We start from the raw sequence: 22,994 nt of genomic DNA on the forward strand, positions 1-22,994 counted from the left end.
ACCCCCCCTCCCCCACTGGTTTGCTGCTCTGATCTATCTCACATGCAGCACACCATTCTGATCCACCGTAATCTCCCCCTGCCCAATCTCCAGTGGCAAAATGTTCCCATCCGCCCACCACAGCAAGCCAAATGTCACAGCTCTGCACTCATTTTCTATGAATGTCAATGAATCCAACATACAACACTGCACTGCCTTAATGTAGCAGCATTTGAAATGCACGGAAAGGAAAAGTACTGCACTGTATGTGGATGGTCATATTCGAAAAATAACTGTTGGGCATTTTCTTCTAAAACTGGTGAGATAAAGGGGGAGGGGTGGGGGGGGGCAGGAGGGGGTGGAGATGCTGTACAACCACATATACCTGTACACTCTGGTTTTCCTCCCTCCCTTCCTCCAGTAGCAGTATATAATAAAATGGCTCACAGCAATCCATCATGCAGATACAGTGCAAACTTCCTCTTCACCCCAGCCGTGATGAATTGCGTCAATTCAGAAATAAAAATAGAAGGTTCCTCCTGATGACTCAATCTTTACTCTTTACTTCTTCGGGTTCCTTCTTGGTCTTCCATTTGATTAAGCCTGGGAGTAACTGCTGACATCTATCTGTCCAGCTTCTTGCCGACATCTTTGTTCCATTCACATTTCTTTCTAATATATATATATATATATATATATATATATATATATATATATATATATATATATATATATATATATATATATATATATATATATATATATATATTTTTTTTTTTTTTTTAAACAATTCTCTATTCATTCTAATTCTTGCTTTTTCTTCTCTTTCATCCCTTTCACTCTATTTCTTTCTTTCATTATCTATCTCTCCAAGGAGAATTTAATTTTTGCAGAAAGTTTTCTATAAGGCTCACTTGGCTGCGCCTGCATGGGTTTGAGGGTTGTGGAGTCGCAGATGAAACCCGAATCCTATCCAGATTCCTCCTGATGACACCATCCTTGCTCTTTACTTCTTCAGATTCTTTCTTGGTATTCCATTTAATTTGATATGAATGTAGATGCAAGAGCCCACCCCTTCTCTCTAAACTTCTTTGACCTGCACCTTCCTCTTGAGCTTTCACCTCTGCCTGTGCCCTTCTCATCTTTTGACCCACATCTCTTGTTCACTCAGCGAAGCACCATCCAACCTCTCCCCTCATCTCTCTGGTATATCATTAAAAAAAATCGATGCATCAACCTCATGGATCTCTCCCTTTAAATGGCTGCCTCATCTCCAATATCATCTGTCCAATAGAAACCTGCCTTTCACAGGATATCCTAGACTCACCCATCTCCCTTACTGGTGCTGGTTGTTGAATTGCATTCAAATTTGAATGTTGCATTTAAATCCACAGTTAGGAGCTCCCATCCCCATACTTCTGACTATCTCATCCCGATGGAATATCTCTGGATCCATGTCCCTCTCCACAGCTGTGTATTATTTGTGTGTTGGCTCCAACATTTCCAAGTACGATGACTTTGTGCACGACACACTCAGCTAATTTCAGGTCCCCACTTTCCTCCAACACCATGAGCTCTCTGTTCATAATATGTGACACCTTAAACTGCCACCATTTCAGTCAAACCAATTTATACAGTGTTGCAGCAAAGTACTTTTTTGACAATTCTGGCCTTATTTCATCTAATTGAACTTGCAACCCATATTTCCCATAATGGCTCCTTCATTCTGCTCGACTTCCTCATATCCAACCACTGCTGCCCCCCCCCCCCAAAAAACGCGCATCAGACACCCCGATGTCAAAATTCTGCATCGGCGGGGTGTTTTCTATTTTCCTATCGATGAAACAAAGAACACATAAAAATATCAGAACTCTACGAGGTCATCTACCGGGTCCACGATAAAGTTGATTTTGACGTTGAACCATCCCACATTGCTTCCAACTTACATCTTATGACCCCAAAATACTCAGTTTAAAGTTTTTTTTTTTACTTCGTTTCACACCACAAACCATTCTCTGAAAACGAAACTAGCACTTCTGGGAAATCCAGGTTCCTGTCATCTGTTTGTCGGAGCTATTTTACAGGCTGCGTTTCATTTTCTCGTATTTCTTGTTGTATAAGTGATGGAAAACCAAGCACAAGATGTGTGTAAGGACGGAGGTAAGCCAGGAAACGTCACCAAAGCCAGTTTGGGAGCCAAAATAACGATCGAGGATGCCGAGATCACAGGTTTGACGTTGCCCACAAATGAGCAAGTGTTGAGGTGTTTCAAATACCATCAGATGCAGAGACTAGCCAAAAATTTCACAAAACGTGATATCACGAAAATCGTCCTGGAAAAGATCGTGCCATTTTACCACAAAGCGAACATACAGATGACATCCTCAAAACGAGTATGTGAGAAAAAAATTGCATTATTGGATCGAAACGCCAAACTGCGAAAAACTCCGATTGAAAGAAGATCGTCACCAGCAATCATCGCAAAATTAGAAGGGAATCGGTCGAGCGTCCAGCAAACATTTCCGTTGTGGACACCTAATGCTGAAACATTGATGAAAAACACTGAAGACATAGAATTCCTAAACTCGATGAAAACAGATCGTGTGACTTCATTTGGTTGTCAAGACAAGAAGTTGGCTCATCAGATCCAAAGAAGTGAAGAGCGGAAGCAGAAAGAAGCCAATAGAAAATGCCGTTCCGATGTGGAAATGGAGGATTTTCACTTATGAGTTAAGCTCAACTGCTAGAGGATAGTGCTAGTGAGGGAGCAGAAGACAATAGCACTAAGCCCACCACATCTGATTCAGTCACGCCCAAACGGAGCCACCCTAGAACATCCCGCCTTGGGACATCGGCATTCATTCCACACGACATTCTAAAATCTTCGCGTTTGGTATCATTAGCTATGCGAATGAACATGACTGACATAGCAAGCATCTTTCACAGCAGCTGTGATTGAGGAATGTGGAGGGGACTCGTCCAAAGTTTGTATGTCGTATTCTAGTGCAGATAGAGCCAGAAGATCAATTGGAGGGAAGATTGCTAAATCGGTGAAGGAGTTGTGGATGCCACCCAAGGTAGCATCGCTTCACTGGGACTCAAAGAAAATGAAGTCACTGACAAATCAATATGTGACTGAGGAACGAATGGCAGTTCTTGTTGGTTCCATTTAACATTCCACAGATGTGAAATTACTGGGCACTCCCCATTATCCAACGGTGAGAGATTCTCAGTGAGCATACTATGGAATTGGTGAGTTCCTGGAACTGCACTGAAAATATTGTGAATATGGTGTTTGACGCCACATCAAGTAACACTGGTCATGTTAATGCTGCATGCATCACCATCCAGAACGAGCTAGGAAGAGCACTGTCGTGGTCCGCCTGTCGACATCATGTAGGCGAGCTCATAATCGGACACGTTTTTTCTGATCTCAACATTGAGTCATCCAAATCCCCTGATGTATCTGTATTTCAGAGATTTCGCACAAGTTTTGACTCTGTACCACACACTAATGATGTGTTATTGTGTAAGTTCGATAGGGATTCCTATGATGATGAAGCGCAAGTCCTCATCCAGGACTGGAGAGCTGAAACTCTGATCATCGCAGCCTCCAGTATAGAGTATCAGAGGGAGGACTACGAAGAGTTCGCCAAGCGTGTACACGCGTATCTGGGCCAGAATGAAGGCGATTTCAATTTCCGTCAGCCAGAATGAAGGCGATTTCTATTTCCGTCGGCCAGGAGCGATTCACAAGGCAAGATGGATGGCAAAAGTCATCTATTCGTTGAAAATGGCATTACTGGCACAGCAAATGGAGACATTACCGCTTGGTACTGTTATGACACGGAAGCAGGTCCCCAAGATACAAGAATTCGTAACGTTCGTGGCGCTGATGTATTTCAAGTGGTGGGTGACCTGTTCTCACGCTACAGACTCGCCATGGAATGATCTGACCCTTTACAAGGACATACTATGGTACGCTAAAATCAGTGAGCCAATCTCAGACAGCGCGAGAGAAGCCTTCAAACGACATTCATGGTATCTCACCGTAGAAATGGTGCCATTGGCCATATTCAGCGAACTTGTCCCTGACAGTGAACGACGCAGGCTTGCTGACAAGCTCATTGAATTGAAACCAGAGGACGATCTGATGCAGAACTTGCCCAAGAAGCGTTTTGGCACTGGATTTTGAAAACCTACCTTTCCAGCCGATATAAAAATCCAAGGAAAACTTGGTGACCTTGTAACCGAGGACTCGTGGTTCATGTTCAGATTACTCGATCTTGACAGTGATTTTCTGTTGGAGGACGTGGATAAGTGGGATGATCTCACCTCATTCATGACATCTAAATGTAAAGCGAGATCACTCAAGGTGACAAACGATGCTGCTGAAATGGCAGTGAGACTGAGCACGGACTTCCTGCAATCTGCCAGAATGGAAGAGAAATATCAGTGTCCTGCAAGTCGTGGAACAAGACAGAGAATGGCTCCCAAATATTAGGAAGCGAAAGTCGAAATCATAAACTGAACAAAGTTGCCACGTCTGAATGCTGACTTGTTAATTGATAACTGTAGGCATCTGTTTGGCCTGACCATGTGAATTAAACTCACTTGGTTTGTCCAATAAGTAGTTTCTTTTTGTTTTATGTCTTTGAGGACTTGGTGTTGATGGATATGAATCGATAGGGTTTTTCGTGGGACCGAGTGAGAGTTTCTCATTTTGTCTCGGAAGTCGATTTAGAACAAAATTCCAGGCCGATGTGGACCCAGTAGATGATTTCGGAATTTCGTGAAATTTTACAAAAAACATTTATTCTGCAAATGGAACGAAAAAAATAATACCGCCAATTTCGAGTTCTAATATTTTCGAAAATATATTCACGACTTGACAAACAGCATCAGTTGGGCGTCTGATGCACGCTAACCCCCCCGCCCCAACCACCCCAACTCCAATCTTTCCTGCTTTACATCAGTACCCCTTGGCTTCTCAGACAATGTTGTCTTGAAAGTGTCTGTCCCTCTGACGGTCTTCAGGGAACCAGGCACCATCGCATCTGGCACTTTCATAGGACAGATCGGTCTAGCCTGGAGTCTGTCTCTTCCATGAAATGATGTACCATCCCTTCATAAATGGACATAGGCAATTCTGAGGACTCGTTTCTCAACAATCCCCTACTTCACACCTCCAGATATCCTGCCCAGCATACTCTCATAGGCAAGGATTCATGTGGTGAGGAAACTGCTCAGAAGCAGCTTGCCATTATATTCCTCATAAAGGAAGCTTTATTGGTGGAAATCTAAGTCTCTTTATAAAGCTCTCAAAGCCTTTTGGTTGTCAGACATGTAAGAGTTCAACATTAGACCTACCAAGTCTCTCACCATCTGCAAAAACTTTTGTGGCAGTTTGTCAAGTGCATCACGAGAACACGTGCCTCATCAGTTCCTTCGCTCTTGAAGGACTGTCATGATGGACACTGCTCCTCTTTGGCTGTTTCTCTGCTCTGTTACAGATGGTTCTCAGAGGGCCACCAGTCTACATCATGGAAAATTAACAATGTTTTATCATTTCAACACAAGGGTGTCTTAACTGCCCTCTCAATGACTGGTCAATGAGCATTCCTCCCTGCTGATAAAAAGCAAAATAAGAAAATGGCCGTATATCTAAAACATACATCTTTTAACGCAATAAAGTTGCACACTCATTCCATCCCTCCATAAAGAATGGCTACTGGATAATCTCCCAATTTGTATCTGTGGTCAGCTGCTGGGAGAGGTACATTCTCTGGAGCTCTTAGGCATCATATAATCAGCTATAACCTATCTTGGGTAAATCATGTCCAAGCTGTCCTCAAAAGCCAGCTGACACCAAAGAATTCTCTGCATGCCTCAGCTTATAACGGTATAAAGACCTTCATCCAAAGTACCATGGAATTTGGCTACCAGCTATCAGCTGCTTCCTGTGTCGTGCTCTCCCTTGAGGTCGTGGAGTCCAAAGCCGTGCATGTATTTGGCAACTTTATGGTCTCTTCTCGTTTCTCTTTAACCACCCTCTCATGTCTCTGCCCAATTCAACAGTTTGCCATCACTCTACCAGAAACCTTAACGTTGATGTGCATGTTATCTTATCGCTCAACTTCATTTCTTCATCCCCCTCTCTTGCCTGTGAAAGCCTTCCCTGTTTGTTGCAGTGTGCTCTTCCCACTAAACTCACTGCTCCTCTCTGGCTGACTACTTCAAGTGTGTCTTTGTGGAAAGACCAAGGTTCCAAATCCATGATTTCACGACTTGACAAACTGCCATTCCTCATGATCTCTCAACATTTCTAACAGCTCTATCCTGAACCTGCTGAGATGGTTCACTTTTCCCCTGCAACTATACTCGGCCACACTGTGATGCTTCTGTGTGTGTCCTCTCCAGCTGTTTCCTTGTTGCCCTACTCTCAGTTGATCTTTTCTCCATTGTTCTGTTCTTCCATGAGCCTTGAAAGCTCTATTTTTTTTTAAAAAAATTAACACTTTTAAATTCATATTATATTAATTTCAGCAATGCAAATAGCTTTGTTACATATTTAAGTCACAAGTGATGCGTGATAATAAGAAAAATGTTATTTCAACAGACATAAGCCAAAATGAAGTAAAACACAGAGAATATTAGACAAAAAAACCCCCAACAAAAACAAACATTTTTTTTCTAATCAATATGTTCTGAGGATTGATGTAAACATAAAGGTAAACCTTGCAGAAAAATGAAACTGGATCTCATTCTGATTATGCAAATCAATGTGATGCAACATCAAACAATCACAGGCCTGAATGATGTGTGTGTGTGTGTGTGTGTGTGTGTGTGTGTGTGTGTGTGTGTGTGTGTGTGTGTGTGTGTGTGTGTGTGTGTGTGTGTGTGTGTGTGTGTGTGTGTGTGTGTGTGTGTGTGTGTGTGTGTGTGTGTGTGTGTGTGTGTGTGTGTAAGAATTGAGGAACAAAATGAAAAAAAGATGTCCTGCTGTTGTAGAGTCATAAAAACGGTACCGTTGGAAAGCTAATAATCATTCTACTTGGAACAAAACTTTTTCAGTTATAAAACGTCGTGTGTTAAATCATAAATATGCCTTTTAGCAGGACTTAGATATTAGCGCAGCGGTTCCAACAGTATCATTGTTATTATTCTAAGACAACAGGAACCTTCCAGAATAAAGTGGTATATACTGTTGGACCCCGCTATTCGTGGATTCGCGGACCACGCATATCCGCGGGTCATAAAGTGTGACCTGCTTCTACATTCGCACTTTGCATATTCGTGGTGTTATTTTATTATATATATATATATATATATATATATATATATATATATATATATATATATATATATATATATATATATATATATATACATATATACATATATATATACATATATATATATATACATATATATATATAAATATATATATATATATATATATATATATATATATATATATATATATATATATATATATATACATATATACACACACACTGAAACGCAAAAGAAACTTACCACCTTTTAAACCTTTAAATATCAACAATAACACTGCGTTTAGTAAATGTATGAACTTATTTGTGGACAATAGTGTCGTCACTGTCAGACAAAAAGGTCACGGATGGTCACTTGAACCTTCAGTTGTCACTTCATAGCACAGCTGTTGAACAGTCGTTTTGACTGTCAGTGATTAGCCAAGGGGTACAGGATGATTTTAATGAGCTGCACGTGATGTCTTGATATTGGCTTTAAAAAGGCCAGTGCAAAATGGGCATTTCAATCAACATGCCACGATTGTCGAGGGATCAACGGCAGCATGCCTTGGCATGCTGCAAGGTGGACTGAGCTACCGTGAGGTGGCACGTCGCCTTGGCTGTTCACACCAGACGATATCGGCCCTGGTGGACAGAGACATCCTCCACAACTCTGCAGATGACAGACCTCGTTCAGGGAGGCCAAGAGTCGGGCAGAGCTGCTTCAGACATTGAGGACTGAGTGGGACAGAATCCAGCAGCAATCCATCCAAAGACTGGTAGGCAGTATGCGCCGACGATGCACTGCCTGTATCCAATACAATGGTGGCCACACATGCTATTGAAAGGGGACTGACATTGCACCCTGTGCTGTTCTGTACTGTGGAACAAACTGATGAGATGGTATATCTTGGTAAAAAAACTTGACATGTCATCAATAAAATGCCAATGTTTCAGTTAGCAATTGTTGGTTTGTTTTATTTTGAACTGTTACAATTTTATTACATTTCAAACAAGTGGTAAGTTTCTTTTGCATTTCAGTATATATTTACACTTCAGGACTGGTCTCCTAGATCCACCTGGGAAATTAGAAATCAGGCAACATCACAGCATTACATAAAAAAAGATGCAAAAACGGATCCCTTGAACAATAGCCCAATTAGCTTACTGTATTTCCAATCATCAGCAAGGTCATGGACTCCATCATCACAGTTGACATAAAATCATTCCTTTTCTCAAACAGCCTCATCTCAGATCATGAATTTGGATTCAGACCTGGTCAATCAACTTTGGACATGTTGCTCATACTCTCTCAACAATGGTGTGAAGGCCCTCAATATTCGACATGAGATAAGGGCAGTCTCTCTGGTTATATCTTGAGCTTTTGATACAGTCCGGTATCCTGCCTTGCTCGCCAAACTGTCTGCCTATGGAATCCAAGGAAAACTCCAGTCTTGAATGACTGGTTTCCTCCCCTCTCGTACTCAACATGTGGCTTTCACCGCCATTGGACTCTGGAGTAATGAATCACGCTTCACCATCTGGCAATCCAACGGACAAATCTGAGTTTGGCCGATGCCAGGAGAATGTTACCTGCCCGAATGCATAGTGCCAACTGTAAAGTTTGGTGGTGGAGGAATAATGATCTGGGGTTGTTTTTCATGGTTTGGGCTAGGCCCCTTAGTTCCAGTGAAGGTAAATCTTAACGCTGCAGCATACAATGACATTCTAGACGATTCTGTGCTTCAAACTTTGTGCAACAGTTTGGGGTAGGCCCTTTCCCGTTTCAGCATGACAATGCCCCCGTGCACAAAGAGAGGTGAACACAGAAATGGTTTGTTGAGATCGGTGTGGAAGAACTTGACTGGCCTGCATAGAGCCTTGACCTCAACCCCATCGAATACCTTTGGGATGAATTGGAACGCCGACTGCAAGCCAGACCTAATCGCACCACATCAGTGTCCGACCTCACTAATGCTCTTGTGCCTGAATGGAAGCAAATCCCCCCCAACAATGTTCCAACATTTCATAGAAAGCCTTCCTAGAAGAGTGGAGGCTCTTAGAGCAGCAAAAGGGGGGGGGGGGGAACCACCTCCATATTAATGCCCACGATTTTGGAATGAGATATTGGACGAACAGGTGTCCACATACTTTTGGACATGTAGTGTATCTCTAAAAGTTGTGGACTACTTGTGACAAAACGAGGTGGAAGAGTTGGTTAGGTGATGAGAACAAGCCGATTCGATTTTGGATAAGGTACGGATTCAGATCAGACCCATTAGTGAGATACAAAATTTAAACTGTTCAGCCTGGCGGAGGAATACGCTCGACCAATTGCCATTCGGTTTCACCAGGTTTCACAAAGTGTCACCGAGTGATTTTTCATTCGTTTGTTGCTTTGGCCGCTCGCCTCCAGCCCAACGGGCTCAACCGATCGTTCTGAAATTTTCGCAGATTATTGTCACCGACCCTGTGATGGTCATGCATTGAAGTTTCATAAAATTCAGTTGACCAAAAAGGTCAACATAGGCCAAAACGTCAATTTGGGCCAATTTTTCTCAACCAAAAAAATTGATTCCAATTGACCTTGGCGAATGTCCAAGGCTAACCCTAACACACCAGTACACAAATGCCTTAGACGTTTAGCTGTTATCATCTGCTTCCATTCATCCAATCGACTTGAAATTTGAACAGGATTTGCACATCAGGTCAATGAATTCAACCACCTATTATTTTTGAAGTTAACATAGGTCAAAAGGTCAACATAGGCCAAAGGCCAACAACTTAGGATCATTTTCTAAAATCCTCAATTTGCATACGATTGACTTTAAATTTGAACAGGATATGCATATCAGGTTAATTAATTCAGGTCAAAAGGTCAACACAAGCCTAATTTCTAAAACTGATAGGGCCAAAAACTATACATCATTATATATATCAAAAAGTTGTGGACGAGTTATGACAAAACGAGGTTTATGAGTAGGTTATGGTCAAAGGGCGGAGATGAGTTGGTCAAAGGGGGGAGGAGCACCTTGTGAGCCAACGGCCAACCATATCTCGTGCCCAACTCTCTGCGGATGGGTTACTTTTTCAGTAGGTTGATGGCAGGATTTCCTTCTGGCCACCGTAAAATCCTTCACTCCGCAAAACACAAGAAAAATGCAAAGAAAATTGAAAACCCACTCATTGGGAGTATCTCCGATGCAGCTGTCCTCCGCAAGGCTGCTCACCGGATGCTGGGATTGGGGCAAAGCCTTTAGGACCCCCACTCTTTGATGACAGGAGGAAAACCATGGGGTAATCTTCCTGGGTCAGATTGCGGTAATGGATGTCGGGGTGGTGCTGAGGTGTCATCCACCAGACGACGGTCTCTTTGGGTTAACCTGAGGCGGTCCCTTTGGGTGGGTGCCTGGAATGTCCTACCCGAAGAGAAGATGATCACCCGTCTCTGTTAGCATCTGAGCTCAAGTGATTGAACATCGGTATTGCAGCACTCTCTGAGGTTTGGAGACCAGATAATGGCGAGATCATGGCAGGTGGTTACACCTACAAAAGGTCTGGTTGCTGTGATTGTTACCATGCCCAAGGAGTTGCTGTAGCTGTGTCCAATAAGCTGACTAATGATAATTGAAAATAACACCGGTCAACGAGCGTATGAGACTATGAATTTGTCACTCCTTGCGTGTCATTACTCTGGTCTCTGTATATGCTCCAACTGAGGAAAGTGATCTCACCGTGAAGGACACATTCTATGCCACACTTGAGTCTGTGGTTGATTCCCCCAGGCGAGATACTCTTCTAGTCTTGGGGGATTTCAATCCATCGACTAGAACTGATATGGATGGTTATGAGACACATGTTGGTCCCCATGGGTCAGGAACTGTGAACCAAAATATCACTAAGTTCCTTGCCTTTGCAAGAAGTCATGGACTTAGGGTGGCTGGCTCATAGTTTGTGCCCACAGGCTCATCACTTGACTTGGTATTCCAACGCTGGTGGGGTGGAAAAGGAGATTAACCATGTGCTCGTTGATGGTCAATGGAGGATGATCCAGAACTGCAGGGTCTTGCGGAGTGCTCAGTTCCTCAATACTGACCACAGGCTCGTGCTAGCAACTCTGAAGTTGCACTGTAAATCCGGGATAATGGTACCATCCCAGCCAAGGCTGGATGTTGGTAAGCCCAATAATGAGTGGGTAGCTGAGGAGTTTGCAAACAGGCTGTGTGGAGATTTGGGGGGTCTGGGTGCTTTAGAGCATCCTGAAGAGTTGTGGAGTGCCTTCAAGGCCACCATCCTTGATGTTGCTGGTGGATGTCTTGGAACTCACCAACGGGCGAAGAAGAATTTTGTCTCTCAAGGGACACTGGATACCATTAACCAGTCTCAGGGCCAGGCTTATTGGCAGAGCTGAGCTGTTCAGGGAGTTGAGCGTAAAACCGTATGTGCACTAAGGGTGGACAAGGAGCCCTATGTGCGAGGAATCTGTGAGGGGGGTAGACCATCACCCGTGGTCAAGTGATTCTCGCCGTACTTACAGGGGAATTCGTACATTGCGTTTCTCAAAGCCAGTTCCTCAGTGTACTGCAGTCAGAGCAGAGGGTGATGGGCTCTCGTCAGAGGAGTCTGAAGTGAAGGCCCGCTGGGCCTGTTACTTTGAGCAGCTGTACCAGGCTGATCCACCAGCTGTTGAGTTGGATGTTAGGGGTGTTACTATCCCTATTGCTGACTCTCCAATCAAATGTGATCACCTTCGTTTGTGGAAACAGGCTGTGGTGAACCGGTTGAAATGGGGTAAAGCTTCTGGGATCTGTGGCATCTTGCTGAACTTCTTAAGGCTGGTGGAAATGCAGTACTCATGTCGTTGCTTGCAGTTCTGTGCTCTGTTTGGAACACAGGTATAATCCCAACTGACTGGAAGAGGAGCCTTGTCCCTCTCTGGAAAGGGAAGGGTGATCGCCAAGACTGCAACAACTACCAAGGGGTGACGCTGCTCTCTTTGCTCGGATAATTCTTGATGGGATTTGCCACCATCTGCTTGAGCACCAGTGCCCAGAGCAGTCAGGCTATACATCAAAGAGGTCAATGATTGACCGTATCCTTGCCCTTTGGTTCCTCACTGAACGCAGGAGAGAGTTTCGGCAGGGGCTGCTTGCAGCCTATGCTGATATCTGCAAAGCGTTAAATTCAGTGAATCGGGATGCCCTCGGGAGGATTCTTTGTCTTCGTGTGGTGCCAACAAGACTGGTCAATTTGATGTCTGAAGTATACTCTGTACTGAGAGTGCTTTGAGATGTGGTGATTCCATCTCCGACTTATTTCCAGTTACTGGAGTTCGTCAGGGGTGTGTATTGGCCCCCACACTTTTCAGCGCTTGTATGGAGTGGATTCTGGGGAGGATGTCGGAGAGATCAAGCTGCGGTGCATCGTTTGGGAATGTCAAGATCTCTGACCTTGATTTTGCAGATGATGCAGTCATCTTTGTGGAGACTCTGGATATCCTATTGAGGGCCCTGGAGATTCTGAATGAGGAGTCAGAGCCGCTGGTATTACGAGTTTCCTGGGTCAAAACTAAGATCGAGGCTTTCAATGACATCTTGGATGCTGCCATCTTGTCTGTACCTGTTTGTGGTGAGGATGTTGAGGTCATGGAGAGATTCATTTGTCTTCGCATTGATATTTATGTCTCTGCTGGCTGTGAGCCAGAGGTCAATAAACATCTGGGTTGGGCCTGGGGAGTCATGGATTCACTGGATCATAAGGTATGGCACTGGCGGTACCTGTGCAGGAGGGCGAATGTCCAAGTATTCCGGTCCTTGGTGCTTCCAAGTCTTGCTCTACGGATGAGAGACTTGGATTCTGACCAGAGATCTGAGACTGAGACAATTCTTTTGGTACCAGGTCTCGTCGGAGAATCCTGGTCGGACTTTGTGTCTAACGAGTGGAGAGGAGAGAGGAGAGAGAGAGGAGAGAGAGAGAGGAGAGAGAGAGAGAGAGAGGAGAGAGAGAGAGGAGAGAGGGAAAGAGGAGAGAGAGAGAGGAGAGAGAGAGAGAGAGGAGAGAGAGGAGAGGTGTGTGACACATTGGGTGTGTGACAAGGAAGTATTGATTCAATTTTGGTGAAGATCCGAATGCGGATCTGATAATTTTTAAAGCGATTCTTCACCATTGAGAGATCGGGCTTAACCAATATGTGGCACGATATCTCAAACAGTTGTGTACGGATTCGGATAAAACTTGGTGAACACGTTGGGTGTGTGATCACGACGAATTGATTCGATTTTGGCGAAGATCTGAATCCGAATACGAGAATTATTGAATTTTTAAAGTGATTCTTCACCATTGAAAGATAGGGCCAAAAGCGATATATTGTCATGGATCTGAAAACCATATGCATTCAACATACAGGTCCCAAAAGTTAGTTATGCCATTAAGTATATGTGAGATAGAACCCCGCCTTTTGTCTCGTGGGAGAATCAAAGGTGTGCGTTGCGAGGTTCTTTTAGCGAGGTTATTACATCTAACAAACCACAAATCCTCCAACGAAACATCCAACGGTACCATCACGCTTGCAACCATCGGATCGCGGGCCACAGTGCACCATTGCCTGAGGCGGGATTCCAACGATGGTCGATGCAGTTGCACCACGTCCACCTTCCTCCACCTGGAGGGGAGGGCGGCTTTCTCCGGGTATGGCCGAAACCCGCCCAGAAAGGGTGGGCCCGTGGGAACCCTGTCCAATCAAGGTGGACAGTGATGTGTGCTTCACAGAGCCCTGACCCGGACAGAGGCTCTGTTGTTGCCTTTTGTTGGTTCTTAAGAGAGGAGTGCATCTGAGGAGATTGGAGAAGAGAGGAGCACGTCTGAGGAGAATGGAGAAGAGAGAAGCACATCTGAGGGGATTGGAGAAGAAAGGAGCATGTTGGTTGGGTGCGTCGTGTCATGTTGTTGGTGGTTCGTGTAGTTCGCTAGTTCTTTTGCTGGCGTTCATGGAGCCTTCGTGGGTCCCGTCCGCGATACTGATCTCCGCCCTGGGACTCCGACAGCTCCACACGGGTTCCTCCACGGACACGAGCCCTGCGCGTGTGACTGTGGGCCGAGCCGCACCACCATTGGCAGGTGCCGCACCGTGGAGCACCCCCAACCTCCAGCGTGCAGGTACCCCGCCGAACTGCGACCCCCCAGCTCGTCTCTCCTTCTCTGGCTGCGGGTGTCTTCAATAAAATATATGTGTGTGTCTGAGTGTGTAGGGCCCGTCTTTTAAGTAGAACTGCATAAGTGTTATCCCACCATTGTAAATATTCCTTGTATATTCCGCGATAAGTCTTCCCTGTGTCTTTTTATTTTAAATAAACAATTGTAGAAATGTTCCCAGTTCGTTTCCGTCCTTTCTTGCATTGGTCCAGCATGGTTCGGATCTGAGTTTCGGCGGGTTTTTATACCCGATAATCTGTTCATCCTCGCCGGCACGGCTTTGACAGTTTCCACTCGACTGCACCCGAACCAGTCGGTAGTCGGTCTTTGGAACTCTACCGCAGCCGGTAGAGTGACTCAGTTCGAGCAAGACGTGCCGATGGCATGGTTTCCCCGGGAGTCAAAATCGCATAGTTATTTAGGTAAATTGGTTCTCAACAAAAGACCCTACGCTACGCGGTTGAAATATTGGCGACCACGGTCGGTTCTGCGACCCGCCGCCTCACGAAGTTATCCGGAGCAACGGCCTACAATTCTGGGAGTCCGGTGGGAGGCGACGTAATTTCCTCCACTTAGTGGCCGCTCTCGCCTGGCCCGCAACAATATATAGTACATTTCAAAAATGTATTAGGCCAGATATGTTCTCGTGGATCAGGCATTGCATGGTGGAGGTATGCGCTACACACACACACACACACACACACACACACACACACACACACACACACACACACACACACACACACACACTTCAGCCCATCATGCCTGTGTGAACACACCAGTACACAAAATACACCACACAAAACACGTCCTGGCGAGGGTCTGCAATCTTTGATTGCTCATTTTCTTGTTTATGTTGCAGAGCTTTAAAAAAAAGCAAACAAACAAAACAAAAAACCTTTATCCTCTTCTCCAAAAAACCAAAAAAAATAACCAACTAATTTGAACTGAACATGCAGAACAATTAAAACTGTAAGCATTCGTGTACTTTATCATGCACGTGAATAATCGTTGAGAATGCACCACCAACCACATGAACAATCGGATCTCCCAGAATGGAGCTACATACCTTGAGATCTTCGGGTGATAACCAGTTTTTATTGGGAAACTTAACGCGAAACTGAATGTAGAGGTTTCCCCTCTCAGCAGGGCTGTGTTGACAAGGCATTCCTTCACCCCAAACCATGTGAATACTCCCTATAAAGACACCACATGTTGCCACTTAGCAAATATTCAGAGAAATGCTTTTGAACATTTTATTTTAGCTGTTTACATCAACTAATTTTTTTTTAATGTTGTTGAAGACTTGTGGATCATGAGTTTGTACATACATTACATATCACCAAATCAATTGGGGGTCTCAGTCATCGGCGAACATTATATCACAAGCAAAATTATTATTAGAAGGGCATACAACAAATTGATGTGGTAACACTGAACAACAAATTTCAAAAATTTTTTTTTACTGGAGATGTGTAAAGTGATTAAGACTAATTTGGGTACGCTGATTTCAAAAATCATAACCGTTTTGCTGTATCACGTCAGGATTTTCAGGAACAGAAATATTCCCATTGCCTAGAAGTCAGGATTTCAATGAAATTTACATATGTCTTTAACATGTCTATTTCGTACAATTGTTGTTAACTTGTGTTATATTTCTTTCTTTCAGATAAAGATGAGTAGGCGTTCCTGTACCAATCATCCTGACAACTTCTGTTATGTCTGTGGTCGGTATACCAAAAAAGATCAACAGCGAAGTATATCTACAGCAGTGAAAATGAAGGCCGCCTACTTTCACTACTTCGGGTGTAAGGTGGGGGACTAAGAACAGAGCTGGGCACCACACATCTGCCGCACAAGCTGTCACACAACCTTGACTCAGTGGTTGGTGGGCAAGCGTGCGAGCATGCCATTTGCGGTGCCCATGATATGGCGTGAGCCGCAGAATCATCATGATGATTGTTATTTCTGCTGCACAAGCATCGCCGGCTTCAACAAGAAGAATAAAGGTCACATCAAGTACGCTGACTGCGTCTCTGCTCGTAAACCTGTGCCTCATGATGACGAGAACCCTGTTCCAACACCTCCAGCTGATCAGAACATAGCTGTAAGCAGTGGTGAAGAGGATGGTGATGATGAACCTTTGAACCCGACACTCAAGAATCACACCTTCTAAACCAGGGAGACTTAAATGATCTTGTAAGAGATCTCTCGCTGTCAAAGGCGAAGGCAGAGCTGCTTGGATCAAGGCTGCAGCAGTGGAATCTACTTGAACCTAACACCAAGATATCCTTGTTCAGAGCACGTCACAGAGACATGGCTGAGTTCTTTGAGATGGAAGACACGATGACATTCTGCAGTGACATCAACGGTCTGTTGAAAGAACTTGGGTGTGATCACGATCCTGCAGACTGGCGCCTCTTCATCGACTCGGGGAAGAACAGCTTGAAGGCTGTTTTGCTCCACAATGGCAAAGAGAAACCATCAGTCCCACTGGCTCACGCGTTCGGCATGACAGAGACCTATGAGACTATGCAGCAGCTGCTTGATTCCATCAAGTACAATGACTTCAACTGGCACATCTGCGGAGACTTGAAAGTGGTGGCGCTGTTGTTAGGGCTGCAGTCAGGCTACACGAAATACATGTGCTTCCTTTGTCTCTGGGATAGCAGAGACGACAAGAATCACTGGACGAAGAAAGATTGGGAAGAGCGAAAAGAGCATGTACCTGGTCGACACAACGTGAAGCATGTCGCCCTTGTCGACCCAGCAAAGGTTTTCCTTCCACCACTCCACATAAAACTCGGCTTGATGAAAAGTTTTGTACGGGCAATGGATCTGAATGGGCGTGGGTTTTTCCTCAAGTCTTTCCTCAAGGAAAAGTTTGGCAACACCTTGTCGGAGGCCAAGATCAAGGCTGGTGTCTTTGTTGGACCGCAAATCCGACAGATTATGAAGGACGAAACTTTTCCGACAACTCTAAACCCCAAAGAGCTGGCAGCGTGGAGGAGCTTCAAAGCTGTGACGGACAACTTCTTGGGGAACGAGCGCGCGGACAACTATGAAGAAATAGTGCAGCAGCTGCTGGAGTCCTTCAGGAAACTTGGCTCCAGGATGTCCCTGAAAATCCATTTCCTACACCAGCACCTGAACTTCTTCCCTGACAACTTGGGAGCAGTCTCGGACGAGCACGGCGAGCGATTCCACCAAGAGATTTCACTCATGGAGACGCGTTACCAAGGGCGGCACAACCCGAACATGATGGGCGATTTCTGCTGGTTCCTGCATCGTGAAACTGACACAGAGCAGCACAAACGCAAAGCCAAATGCCTAAAGCATTTTTAATTACATTCTAATGGAGTTTTTCTGTAATTTCTATAATTGTGAAGCATTCATGATGAAATAAATGAATAAATGAATTTTTGTAAATTTCATTGAAATCCTGACTTCTAGGCAATGGGAATATTTCTGTTACTGAAAATCCTGACGTGATACAGCAAAACGGTTATGATTTTTGAAATCAGCGTACCCAAATTAGTCTAAATCACTTTACACATCTCCAGTAAAAAAATTTTGTTGTTCAGTGTAATCACTGGTAAAAAATGAGTAATGAGGAATAATGAGATTGTATAAAATATAAATGCAAAAGTATTGCAAACCAGCCGATTCCTCCTATACTCCACACCCTCTCACCCGCATTTGCATTCATTTCCGTTTCGCTTGTTGCGGACTTGGAGTTTGAGACTCGCCACGAGAGGAAGCACTCGGGTCCCTCTCGAATGCCCGGTCCTGAGGCCGCCGGACACAGATAACTCCGTGCACCAGCAGGTTGCAAAGCAACCATGAATGATGATTGGTACTACCAATCCGGGCAAGGTTACACTATTTCGCGTGATACCTTACATGTGGATGGCTGAACCAATTGGGGGTCTTGTGCCCTCAGTGTACACCCAGATTACTGCCGAGCAATCCAGTAAATGTGCGCTGGCTAACAAGAGCAAATTAACAGGGTAAAACTTCCTGGCTAAACGAATGTGCGGACCATGCTGGACCATTGGGGAAAAGACGAATACGGACAGATCAGTACATTTATAAGTAAGTTATTTATAAGCAAGCGCAAGGAAAGGTCATGTGGTACAATGAAAGGTTTTATTCGCAGGTGTATAGCAGGGAAAGCAAGGATTTGTGTGGTGTGGCAAAGGAATGCAATTATTCACACAAAGGAAACACAGAGCAGAGCTATTCTGACATAAAACTTCTACAATCTTAAATTATATTACAAATTGAAGGCACCTGCAGACACACACCCAAGGAAATTAGATAGCCCAGAAAGGAGAGGCAGTTGAGGTGCAAGTACCCTCTTGGTACCTGGTGCGGTCAACGGACCTACGCAACCCAATCGCTGAGGGAAGAAAACTGGGGTGTCTATGGTGCGTGAGTGGGAGGTGCAAATGTGCAGATGAGGTGCAAAAGAGGAGGTGTGAAGGAGTGCGAATTGGTAATGCTGTTTCAGTGATGCGCCACAGTAGACGAGACAATGGATGGGAGAGAGATGCATGGGAAGATAGCTTAACGGGGTGTGTAAGAGCCTGCAAAAGAGCGATTCAATGATTATTGCTGCGGAACACAGCGGGAGCCAAGCGCTTGTGACCCGGTGATGACCCAGTAACTCCTTGGCAAACGGCAACTCCTCAGTATAGCTTGCCTGACTCGTTCTTGGTGACTCGCGCTGCCCTCTCTGCTTGCAATAATGTGGCTCAACTCAGCTCTTGTTTGGTGAGTCTGGCGCTCGGCTCAGAGTGTCTCTGTTCGGCTCGGTCTCTCCCCTTTTATAGAGCCTGGGTGAAGGACTCTTCACCATTGAGAAGAGTCTCTCCACTTGAACGGTTATTTAGCGGAGTGCCAGGGCTACCCAGTCATCGCCGAATGAGTCCCAGCGCACACTTGTGCTTTGAGCTACACGCCAAAGCGTTCTGACTCGCAGGCTCCCGCAATATCCCCTGTTCCCCGGCATCTCAAATGACTATTGTGAGCATCCAGCGGTTGTAGTGAAGTGGGGGAAGCACTGTGGTATTTGTGATAAGGTCATTGAAGCGAATGTGTTGATGAGGTTGAAGGGGTTGGAGCAGTTGTGGAATTTGTGATGTTTGTGCCGAAGAGGTCAGGCGTAGGTTATTGTGGGGATTCTTAGAAGGCGTTGTGGGGATTGTGGTGAGGGTTGTGGCATCGTGGTGAGTATGATGAGGGTTTGAGGTGAGGCGTCTGTTGGTTAATGGCACGCAGTTTGAACAGGGACACTGCAGCATATCTTTGTGAAGCTTCGCGGGTAGAGTCTCTGGCGGCCTGTGGTGTGCACGCTTGCATGACAGGGTTCGTGTGTGAAATAAAATAAGTAAAATAATCGGGGATTGAAGACCGAACTAAAAGCCCGACACAATGCATCTTTTCCCAATTTACCGAGACATATGAAAGGGCTAACTGAACGAATACTAATGAAATAACTCTCGTAATCACGACATATTTGGTGCCATTGCTTTGGGGGAGTGCTGGCTTCGCAGAAACGCAACAGTATTGTAAACCAGCTGATTCCTCCTCCTCTACTCCAAATCCTCTCACCCCCATTTGCGCTCCTTTCCATTTAGTTTCTACTTGTCCACCTTCTTATTGTCCCCTACCCCTCCGACAATGTCGGAAACTGAGGAAATCAAAATGAGCTCCATCCGACCGATCATCTGTCCATGACCAATCATCTGTCTATGTACTTTTGTGTGTGCGATATTTCAAAAACCGCTGAACATTTAGCCTTCATATTGCAGATGTCTATTCCTCATGACATTATCTCAACCTGATTAGATCACAGCTGCGATTAGCTGAATTATGTTGCCATGGCAACCAGCTCAGAAACTTGGCTTGTGTACACAATATTTCAAGAAAAAAAAAACTTTCAAGATTTAGCTTTCATATTACACAGATCTATTCCTCATACCACCCAAAAGGCAGGGAACCTCAACTATCAGCTCCTTGTTATTCTCGTTATCGGTATATCTTATTGCTTTCCATATTTCTTTATTGCTGTCTCTTCATATGTTTTTTTTAAATCACAATCAATCGTCATAGGCACCTGAAACTTTCCAAGCCATGCTTTTGTTCAGGTTCCTCCAATGCTCTCATAATAAGATGTACGTTTCTTGTATTTTGTGCTTGATTGGTTCAGGAGTGGAAATAAACTGAACTGAATGTGCAGAACAATTAAAACGATTGACAGCTGTGTACGTTAGCATGCATGTGAATGATATTAGTCAAGAATGCACCACCTATCACAGGAACAATTGGATCTCCCAGAATTATGAAGAACACAAATGGAATGTTAAACAGGCCAACTCAGACAGCATTGCTGGTCCACATTTATGAATAATTCTCAAGTACAATACGTTAGCAGGCCCATAAATAACAAATACGAATGGTCCAAAAATCTAAATTTTCCTAAAAATAAACTGTCGCGTGCATACGGACGTACGAAAGATGGCGCTTGGTGCTCGTTCACCACCCCGTGAATGTGAGGCATAACCCCAAAACAGCTGAATGGTGATTGGACAATTAAAAGCCGTTGGCAGGAAGTTGGTACTTCATTCCAAAAACTTAACTGCTTCTGCTTCCCCAAGCAGGCACAATGATGGTGGAGATGCCTCCACTCTAGTATTTAACAATTTGATGAAGATTAAAGGATAAAGGTTATTATGCCAGCAAAGTTCTGTAATATACTACTGTAAAAGCTTGATGGCTTCGGCACAAACCACAACGGATGATTGACAAGATGACACAGAACACATTTTTCGCAAATATCAAACAACCCCTCTAAAGCTGTGAGTCTCCACTCTCTTGGCCTTAAACTCTCCAAAAATTCCGATCAGCCGAACTGCAACATGACCTTTTCATAGCCTTGGTCACGTCAGAGTGCTCCATCAACTCGAGCACTGTGTGCGCTCAAGTGCATTGCAAATAGTTCCATGCCAGGCACGGGTCAATGGAGCCACCAGGCATCCAAAGTAATGTGGACATGTTGTCGTTAAGGACATTAGATGGTTGGAGAGGAGGGTGGGGACAGAGGGAATACTTGTCATAAATCTGGGGCAGAGGAAGAAGGAAAAAACCAAGCCCATGCAAAATCCCTGAGTCTTCTCACCAAATGGCTGTTTCCACATGTATTCACAGAACAGATAACAGGACAGATTGTTTTGCCTTTAAAAACAAATATTCACACGGGTCAACTCCTCCTAATGCATGTATCATTGTTGGCCTGTTCATTTATTTCCCTGGGCAATCTACCAGGCTAGCACCAGCTTGTTGATTTGTCAAAAAGGTCATGTAAAGGGATCAATGAGGATGGAAGAGCAGAGAGAAGCAAAAGGATAATGAGGGCAAGTGACAAAGAACGTTCATACCTGGAGTCAGGACTTTACCAGGAGACACACGAATAGTTATATCGCGCCCGTCCAGATGAGTAATTTTTGTTTGCATTCCACACAATGCATCTACAAGCTCCACCGTTTGCTGTATCATGAGGTCATCGTTGTCACGAACAAACAGCTGTGGGATGAGAGGTAAGATTCCACATTGGTGGTTCTCTAAAATACAAATGAACTTTAAAGTCATATATACCCTCAACAACAGTTGAGCAACACAACTTTGTGACAATTATTTTTTGTGGGTTAAGCTTATTATTTTAGTCTGCCAGGGTGATTCAACAAGTTATTTTTTCAATAACTTTCAGAGCCAACAAAAATGCCTCATCTTCCAATGGCATCAAGAAACTCATACACTGCTGGTAAGAATATTACACCAGATGGAGACTACATAGAAAAGGACTAACACTTGTGCTGATTTTTCCCTGGCACATGACCATCCCTTCATGACTGGGGAAAACTTTATCTCACCTTCGTGTTAAATCTTGTTAGACGACAAAGATGCATTGAAGAAGCATAAAGATATATTCCTGTATACATATATTCAATTTGCAATTATATTTGGTTCGAAGGAGTGTTTTTAAAAAGTTCAAATAACTAACTTAGAGTCAAAAACAATGTTTTCCTTCGTCTTCTTGTTCAGATTGCACCCACAATCAAACGGAAGACAAAGAAGGAACCCGAAGTAGTAAAGAGCAAAGATGGAGTCATCAGGAGGAACCTGGATAGGATTCGGGTTTCAGCCTCTACTCCACAACCCTCAAACCGAAACAGGCACAGCCAAGTGAGCCTTACAGAAAAATTAACCTTTTCAAGTCATATGACCTTTGCTGTGGGGATAGCCAAACTTACAGGATGTTCTGCCTGTTGAACCACTAACACTACATCCCCCGGCTCAATGCCAGGTGCCTGGTCACTCTCTCCATGGAGCACGAGTCTTTGCCCATGCGGCATGCCCCGATCCACCGTCACTTCAAGCAGGCGCGTATCTCGCACCACTCCACGTGTCTGGCACTGTCGGCATGGGGTACATGGCAATGGCACCTGGCCTGTACATAGAAAATATGGGCAGGGCAAAAGGAGCAAT

The 22,994-nt window shown here is 44.4% G+C and overlaps 2 protein-coding genes and 1 pseudogene across 2 annotated transcripts in view; 2 read left to right on the forward strand and 1 right to left on the reverse strand.

The window, feature by feature from the left end:
- Positions 1 to 22,994, reverse strand: part of LOC147023224 (dnaJ homolog subfamily A member 2-like) — a 63,011-nt gene that overhangs the window by 2,796 nt on the left and 37,221 nt on the right. Inside the window, exons 4-6 of the mRNA XM_085888411.1 lie at positions 22,760 to 22,956; positions 21,887 to 22,031; positions 15,514 to 15,641 (exon numbers count right to left, since the gene is read on the reverse strand). Coding sequence (XP_085744537.1) covers positions 15,514 to 15,641; positions 21,887 to 22,031; positions 22,760 to 22,956 — 470 coding nt within the window. The remainder of the gene's footprint in view (positions 1 to 15,513; positions 15,642 to 21,886; positions 22,032 to 22,759; positions 22,957 to 22,994) is intronic.
- LOC147023225 (uncharacterized) lies at positions 1,755 to 3,140 on the forward strand. The gene has a single exon (XM_085888412.1). The coding sequence runs from the start codon at positions 2,103 to 2,105 to the stop codon at positions 2,706 to 2,708; it is 606 nt and encodes a 201-aa protein (XP_085744538.1). The 5' UTR covers positions 1,755 to 2,102; the 3' UTR covers positions 2,709 to 3,140.
- LOC147023226 (uncharacterized) lies at positions 3,177 to 7,274 on the forward strand (annotated as a pseudogene).

Source organism: Eptatretus burgeri, chromosome 7 (genome assembly GCF_056783735.1).
Source record: "Eptatretus burgeri isolate ZD-2024b chromosome 7, Ebu_testis_v1, whole genome shotgun sequence".
In the NCBI taxonomy this organism is placed as follows: Eukaryota; Metazoa; Chordata; class Myxini; order Myxiniformes; family Myxinidae; genus Eptatretus; species Eptatretus burgeri.